Here is an 8117-nt window from a genome sequence, read left to right on the forward strand (position 1 = left end):
AGGCGTTTGCATGTTCTCCCCGTGTCCGCGTGGGTTCTCTCCGGGTTCTCCGGGTTCCTCCCACCACCAAAAACATGCGATTTAGGCAAATGGGAGACTTTAAATTGCCCGTAGGTCAGGGAATACGGCTAGAAATGAGCATTCCTGCTATAACCTGGTGCAATGCATCTCTCCCTAGCGGTGAATGCTAATTGTAGGGTAATTTTAGTATTCACGTCCCCATCCTGGGAGAGGAAGCCTGCTGGGGGGGGGGGGGGGGGGGGGGGTAGGGTCTCCTCCATGAAGCAGCACATGACCAAATGAAGGAATGGCATTTATTTAGGCACCGTAACGGGAGCGGCGGGGCAGAGCAGGAATGCAGACGCACGTTTGCGTGTGGACCGGTCGTCTCACGCTGCAGGAATGTAACCGTAATCAGACGTGTGGTCGGCTGCAGCGTGAAGCCTGAGGATGAGGAGCGTGCCTTCGTCCCCCAGCTGGACGGTTCTGCTCGTTCAGGCGAGAGTTTAAACAAATCGCTGACACCAAAGATTAAAAGGGCCCCGAGAGGCCAAAGGCTAATCTGTGCTTGCTAACAAAGCTAAAGCTAATGTTGCTGCAGACAAGTGAAAGCCCACGAGCGACCTCTTTGCTACGCGCTGCACGTCCATCGCGTCGGACGCGAACCAACGGCCGCTCTTTTCCCAGATTACCAGCGGCTGATGACGGTGGCCGAGAGCATCACGGCCCTCATGTTCCCCTTCCAGTGGCAGCACGTCTACGTCCCCATCCTGCCCGCCTCCCTGCTCCACTTCCTGGACGCTCCTGTGCCGTACCTCATGGGCCTCCACTCCAACGGGCAGGATGATCGCACCAAGTTGGAGCTGCCGCAGGAGGTAGGAGCTCGCCGTCGACACGGCGGAGGGGAGGGGGAGGGGGGGCTGATCTCAGTGATTCTCCTGCTTTCTGTCCTTCCAGGCCAACCTGTGCTTCGTGGACATCGACAACCACTTCATCGAGCTGCCGGAGGAGCTGCCCCAGTTTCCCAACAAGCTGGAGTTCGTCCAGGAGATCTCCGAGGTGCTCGTGTCCTTGGGCGTGCCTCCGGAGGGAAACGTTCACTGCAACGACGGCCAGGCCAAGTACCGGAGCTCGCGATCCGCCGACGCGGTCTCCGACAAGCGGAACGGCAACCTGGAATCGCCTCTCAACTCCTACCTGCTGAGGGAGAATGAAACCATCGCCAGGCTGCAGGCCCTGGTGAAGAGGACGGGCGTGAGCCTGGAGAAGGTGAGACGTTCCAGAGCAAAGGTCAAATGATGGCTGCCTCACAGCAACAAGGTGCTGGGTTCCAATCCGATGCCGACCCCTCCTTGTGTGTGTGTGTGTGTGCGCGTGTGCGCGTGGCCCAACCAGCTGGAGGTGAGAGAGGACGCCAGCAGCAACAAGGACGCCCGGTTTCAGTGCGACGGCGAGGAGCTGAAGATCCACCAGCTCAACATCCGGGTGCGGGAGGTCTTCGCTAACCGCTTCACCCAAATGTTCGCCGACTACGAGGTGTTCGTCATCCAGCCGAGCCACGACAAAGAGTCCTGGTTCACCAACCGGGACCAGATGCAGAACTTTGATAAGGTAGCGTCTACCGGACGGGTTAATAAGCAGGTCGCACGGTGAGAGGTGTGCCTGAGCTCCTTGAGTGTGTGTGTGTGTGTGCGTGTGTGTGTGTGTGTGCGTGCGTGCGTGCGTGTGTGCGCGCGCAGGCCTCCTTCCTGTCCGACCAGCCGGAGCCCTACTTGCCCTTCCTGTCCCGTTTCCTGGAGACGCAGATGTTTGCCTCCTTCATCGACGGTAAAATCCTCTGCCACGACGACGAGGACAAAGAGCACACGCTGCGGGTGTTCGACTGCCGCGTGGACAAAGTCCGCATGCTGAACGTGCGCACGCCCACGCTGCTGACCTCCATGTACCAGAAATGCACAAACATCGAAGAAGCAGGTGAGGAAGGCTCGGGAATCTCACCAGCGACGAGTGAAATAAAACTAGGAAGCATTCCCCAATGAGTTGCGTCTCGCGGTCTCGTCGCTGACCTTTAACCCCCCCCCCCCCCTGCCCCGCCTCTCCTCCGCAGAGAAAGCCATTGAGCTGAGGATCTTGAAGATCGACCACACCGCCCTGCACCCCCACCTGCTGGACATGAAGATCGGCCAGGGGCGCTACGAGCAGGGCTTCTTCCCCGGCTGCAGTCGGACGTCCTGTCCAGCGGCCCCGCCAGCAACAAGTGAGTATCTGGCTGACCCCCCCCCCCCCTCCCCCCGCCTGCCTCGCGGGGGCCGGATTAAAGGCCGTTCTCTGCTGTTGCAGGTGGAACAAGCGGAGCGCTCCCGGCCAGTGGCGGCGGAGGGATCGACAAAAGCAGCACGCCGAGCACCTTTATTTAGACAACGACCAGAGAGAGGTGGGCGTGCCCCCCCCGCCCCCCCATGTCTGACTTCCTGTCTTTGTTCTCAGCCTTTATTTTGCATGACGCGTCCTCTGCTTCGTTTCGACCGCCTCGTCTGCGCCCCCCTCCCCCCCTCAGCTCTCACGCCTCTTCCTCTTCTCTCCTCGTCTCCCTCGCGCCGCCGCTCACACACTCGCAGCATGTGGAGTGTTTGCGTCCGGAGCTGCAGCTCCTGCTGTTTCTCGACTCCTACTGGCTCTCCCAGTCCTTCAGGCCTTGCCTGGAGTCGGTGACGGTGGACGTGGTACGTGGCTGCTAGCTCGTGACGTCTTTAGCCTCCTCCGCCCACCCGCCCGCCCACGTGGCCGTTTAGCCAATGAGCCGTGTCGCTTTTGCTGTTGTTGTGGTTGCAGAGCGAATGAAAGGATTGAAGTTGAAGCTTTAATGGTTGTATTACATGAAGATGGAACAAATAGCTCCCTGCTAGTGTGAACCAGGAAGAGGATTTCACTTCCTGTTGAGCTGATTCCTGTCTTTCGCTAGAAGTACATCCAGGAAGCCCGGAACCTGGGGACGACCCTCAGGCAGCCCAAACTGTCCAACCTGTCCCCCTCCGTCATCGCTCAGACCAACTGGAAGTTCGTTGAGGGTTTGCTGAAGGAGTGCAGGAACAAGGTGTGTGTGTGTGTGTGTGCGCGTGTGTGTGTGTCCTTCCTTTCCACGTTTTTGCCCTTAAAGAATGTGTCGAAATCAGTTTTGAAGTGAACGCAACAAATTTTCCGGCCTGGTGTTTGTCTGGATGAAACCGGTCCGTGTGTGTTCGTCCCTTTCGGGTTCCTCTGCAGACCAAGCGCATGCTGGTGGAGAAGATGGGCCGGGAGGCCGTGGAGTTGGGTCACGGCGAGGTCAGCATCACCGGCGTGGAGGAGAACACTCTGATTGCGAGTCTCTGTGACCTGCTGGAAAGGATCTGGAGCCACGGGCTGCAGGTTAAACAGGTGATGAGGAAACGCGCGCGTCGGCGTTCTCACGCTTTCACTCGATCCCGACGGCTCGGCGTGGGTAACGGGGCGAGAATGCGTTTTGTCTTTCAGGGTAAATCCGCCCTGTGGTCCCATCTGCTGCACTACCAGGAGAGCAAAGAGAAGAAGAATGCAACCCCGGGTAGCTTGGGGCCTCCAGGTGAACCATGAAACCAGGTAACCGCCACAGAACCGCAGGACTTCTGATTTACTTTTTTTTTTTTTCCTACCAGGTTTCATTCATGACACGGAGAGACGCAAATCTGACGGTGGTGGATCCGCCATGGCCCCTCTCCAAGTCTCCCTGATCCAGGACATGAGGTGAGGAGAGCTGGAGGTCTCCAGTCCCATCAGTTTAGTATTAGCTGCTGGTGATTTAGGAGGCGCGTCGGACTTATGCTGCCCCCTCGTGGTCGACCAAGGTGGTGCAGCGTGGTCCTCTGAAAAGCGGTTTTGTTTATGGCCTCCTTGGTATTCTTTAAAAAAGATAACCTTAAAACCAGTATCAATTAAACATATTTCAATTGAATCATCTGCTCAAAAGGTTTGATCTTTTTTTATATATATATATATACATGTGTTTTATGTGGTTTTATTTTTATTCCAGTGATAAAAACAAGGGCTTCCTGTAATTGTAGTTAGATAAATGCAATGCTTCAAAGTTTACTAGCTATAATGGAACCTTTAACAGATTTGCGTAACCCGGTTAACCAAGTTTAATTCATATCCTCAATTTAAAATTTATTTTTTACAACATTCCAGTCACCCAGATTGTGTGTGTCACATTAAAGAGTCATGTGTGTATCGGCATGTTACTTCCAGCCTAGTTACCTGACAGGACCCCCCCCCCCGCCCCCCACCCGACCTCACGCCTGTGTTTATCTCTTTGAGACGTAACAACAGCTCACACCGTGCTGGCTTTCCTCTGTTGCCATGGAGATAACGAGCTGAGAAAAATGGGTTACTTGATGCTAGTGAGCGTGAAGGGGGGGAGGGGGGGGGGACATCAGACGGCGCGTACGGCACAGGTGGAGTGGAAGGGAATGTGTCTGGACACGGAGGGGCGTGGCGGCGGCGGCGACACACGACCACGTCTGAGAGCTGCTCCTGAATCGGGGGGCGAGGCTGGCATGACACGGTTCTGATTCTGGCCCAGTCCTGGTTTTTTGGGGCGCTTTGGTGTTTGGGCTCTGAATCTCATCGGACATTTGCACTTTCCTTTCCTTCCCAGACACATTCAGAACATCGGCGAGATCAAGACCGACGTGGGGAAGGCCAGGGCCTGGGTTCGCCTCTCCATGGAGGAGAAGCTGCTTTCTCGGCACCTGAAGCAGCTGCTCTCGGACCACGAGCTAACAAAGTGAGCCGCGGCGGCGACGCGGCACTAAAACGCCGTCCGACTCCCCCCCCGTTAGATCATTGCAGGCCGTCGCCGCCTCGCCAACCTCCTTCGTGTGTAAATTGAGACGACTTGTGACGCGTCCCCATCTATAATTCATGGCCGTCGTGCTCCCGTGCCGGCGGCCGCATAAATAATTCACGCGCGTCTTCATAATGGATTTGTGAGTAGGGAACTGGGTCAGGAAGGTTGTTGTCTGCGTCCCGTGACCTCGTTTATTCTACTCCACGTCCGTCCTTCCTTTGTCGTCTCGTTTGAAGCATGTTGCAGAATGTCCCTCCGCTGGACAACGTCCCCGTGTCCAAATTAGGGGACAGACCGACGGAGTGATTTTGTTACGTGCCTCTTCACACCTTTCTCCGGTTCCTCCTCGCAGGAAGCTGTACAAGCGGTACGCCTTCCTCCGCTGCGAGGACGAGAAGGAGCAGTTCCTCTACCACCTCCTGTCCTTCAACGCCGTGGATTACTTCTGTTTCACCAACGTCTTCACGACCATCAGTGGGTCTCGTTCAGACGTGGGCGTACGGCAGCGTCTCGGCGTAGCCCTTTGGCTGACTGCTTCTTTCCTGTGTGTGTCCCAGTGATCCCCTACCACGTGGTGGCGGTTCCCAGTAAGAAGCTGGGCGGCTCCATGTTCACCGCCAACCCTTGGGTGTGTGTCTCTGGGGAGCTGGCGGAGACCGGAGTCCTGCAGGTCCCCAGAAACACCCTGGAGATCACGTTCGAGGTCGGTGTCCCCCCCCCCCCACGCCGCGGCGTGACGGCATGTTGCGTTTGTAGACGTAGGTTCCGGTTGCTATGACGACCATTCACTCTCGAGGAACGTGAACGATGCATGAAAGACGAGCGTTCGGACGATGACTCATCCCGTACTAAATGGCTGGTTGTGTTTTTGAACGATGCCCCTCTCTCTCTCTCTCTCTCTCTCTCTCTGTCTCTGTCGCTCGCTCTTAGTGCCAGAACCTGGGCAAGCTGACCACGGTGCAGATGGGTCACGATAACACGGGGCTCTACGCCAAGTGGCTGGTGGAGTGCGTGTTTGTCCGCAACGAGATCACGGGACACACTTACAAGTGAGCGCTGACGCCGCGTGTCCGAGGGGAAGGCGGGCCTCCGAAATGTTTGCGAGCGCCGAATGAACCCGCCCTGGATGTGCAGGTTCCCCTGCGGCCGCTGGCTGGGGAAGGGCGTGGACGACGGCAGCCTGGAGCGCATCCTGGTCGGGGAGCTGATGACTCCCAGCTCGGAGAACGACGACAGGATGTGCCGCACGCCCCCCATGCAGCAGTCCCCGGGGATGATGAGGAGGTTCGTCACCATCTCGCCAAACAGCAAGCCAAGTGAGTCGGGTCGCCGGACGCTCGAGCTCCACGGGGGGGGGGGGGGGTGGGTGGTCGGTTCGTTTTTAGAGCCCCTTCTGTTTGCCTCCTCCTTCCCGCCCAGAGTTAAACACGGGTCAGATCCAGGAGGGAGTCGGCGAGGCCATCAACGGGATCGTGAAACACTTCCACAAGCCGGAGAAGGAGGTGAGAGACGGGAGTCCAGACGGGAGTCCAGACGGGCCGCGGCGTGCAGTTCTATTATTCATCAGCAGCGCTCTGCTCCGGTGGTGAACGGGGGCTGCGCGATAGTCTTCTTCTTAAAACAGGCGCGGGGGGCGGGGGGGGACTGGCTTTGGGTTTTCATTCTTTTACTTTGTTTTTGATTGTTTGTTGAATCCAGTTCGACTTATTTCGCATTTTGTTCCATATCAGAAGCCGAATCGTCGGTTATTTAGAGACAGCGAATGATGTTTGGGATTCAAAGGAGGCGATCGTTGAAGATCTTTGCAACTTGTAGAGGAATCCTTTGGTCTGAGCTGAGAAGCAGCTGAGAATAAAACAAGCCGCCGCCGCCGCCGTGCGTCTTCCTGTTTCCTGTCTCCGCAGAGAGGCAGCCTGACCCTCCTGCTCTGCGGAGAGTACGGACTCGTCTGGGCTCTGGAGCAAGTCTTCCAGCATGGCTTCAAATCGCCGAGACTCTTTAAGAACGTCTTCATCTGGGACTTCCTGGGTAAAAAAAAAAAACCGTTTTAATTAAACGTCCCGGCGTCTCCGCAAAGGAACACGAAAGAGGACACGTTAAACAACCTGTTTTTTTTGTCTGTCCACTTCCTTTGACAGAAAAGTCACAGATGTACTTTGAGAGCGCCGAGCAGCGGGAAGCGACTCCGGACGAGAACTGGCAGAGCAGAGTCCGTCACTTCTGCCGCTTCATGCGCGCCATCAACAGCACGTCCAGGAACATCGGCAAGGACGGGAAGTTCCAGATGCTCGTCTGTCTGGGCGCGAGGTAGGCCGGCGGAGCGCTCGACCGACCCCCCCCTCCCTCAGCACTGTCTTTGCACTGCCGTGCTTTGTGTTTCTCACAGGGACCATCTGTTGCATCACTGGATCGCCCTGCTGGCGGACTGTCCAATCACCAGCCAGATGTACGAGGAGGCGGCACTGATCAAGGACCGATCGTTGGTGAACTCTCTGATTCGAGTCCTCCAGACTCTGCAGGAGTTCAACATCACCCTGGAGGCTTCGCTCATTAAGGGCGTTGGTATCTGAACCCAACCAGCTTCCTGACGGGGGGCGGGGGGGGGAGGGGGGCACGAACCTTTTACATGCAGGAACCGACTTGAACAAAGGACATATCTTGGCTTATATTACAGCTACTGTTTTATTTGCCGTGTATTAAGTGCAATGGGCCTTTCATTCCTCAATGACGTTAAAAACATGTTTTCTGTTATCAACCAATGAGTTTCACATTCTCAACCTACTTGTGATGTAACTTTTGTTTTTGGCGCCTAAATATTTCCATCGTTATGGTGACGGCGGCTCTATTTAAGGGGAAGCGGTGATCAAAGCTTTCTGTATTTTCAGAGAAAACAGTATTATTTTGTTAAGCCGGTCGAGTTGCTTGCTCACAATGTCGTTACGCAGAGCTCAAAGCAAAACAATGTAGAAATATGCTTTATAAGTATGTGTTTGACGGGGGGGGGGGGGGTTGCTGGTGTCTCCGTGGATTACCTTTACCTGGGTTTAACTTGCATGATAATGAGGCTGTGTGACTCAGACCTGTATCTACGATGGACGGCTTGTGCTCCAGACACGGGGGGGGGGCTCTGTGAGAGGCTTGATTTCGCTTTCCGTGCAAAGTGGATCACAATGGCGGCCTCCGTGTAAACGCCTCCAGTCAGCCCTTCCTCTGCAGTCATCCTCGCCTCCACAGTGTCTGCTCTGTTCTCTGG

General features: G+C 56.0%; 1 protein-coding gene across 1 annotated transcript in view; it reads left to right on the plus strand.

Annotated features, from left to right (window-relative positions):
- The window catches only part of dennd5a (DENN/MADD domain containing 5A), a 10781-nt gene extending 2928 nt beyond the window's left edge, over nucleotides 1-7853 (plus strand). The window contains 22 exon segments of the mRNA XM_068740825.1: nucleotides 437-498; nucleotides 688-875; nucleotides 958-1269; nucleotides 1396-1611; nucleotides 1740-1974; nucleotides 2108-2212; nucleotides 2215-2257; nucleotides 2341-2434; nucleotides 2619-2723; nucleotides 2963-3094; nucleotides 3265-3417; nucleotides 3514-3601; nucleotides 3675-3762; nucleotides 4673-4801; nucleotides 5217-5338; nucleotides 5422-5567; nucleotides 5795-5913; nucleotides 5999-6180; nucleotides 6284-6366; nucleotides 6769-6892; nucleotides 7003-7171; nucleotides 7251-7853. Of these exon segments, the coding sequence (XP_068596926.1) occupies nucleotides 437-498; nucleotides 688-875; nucleotides 958-1269; nucleotides 1396-1611; nucleotides 1740-1974; nucleotides 2108-2212; nucleotides 2215-2257; nucleotides 2341-2434; nucleotides 2619-2723; nucleotides 2963-3094; nucleotides 3265-3417; nucleotides 3514-3601; nucleotides 3675-3762; nucleotides 4673-4801; nucleotides 5217-5338; nucleotides 5422-5567; nucleotides 5795-5913; nucleotides 5999-6180; nucleotides 6284-6366; nucleotides 6769-6892; nucleotides 7003-7171; nucleotides 7251-7434 (3079 nt within the window). The 3' untranslated portion in view covers nucleotides 7435-7853.
- The last annotated feature ends 264 nt before the right edge of the window (nucleotides 7854-8117 follow it).

This window comes from Brachionichthys hirsutus, chromosome 1, assembly GCF_040956055.1.
Source record: "Brachionichthys hirsutus isolate HB-005 chromosome 1, CSIRO-AGI_Bhir_v1, whole genome shotgun sequence".
In the NCBI taxonomy this organism is placed as follows: Eukaryota; Metazoa; Chordata; class Actinopteri; order Lophiiformes; family Brachionichthyidae; genus Brachionichthys; species Brachionichthys hirsutus.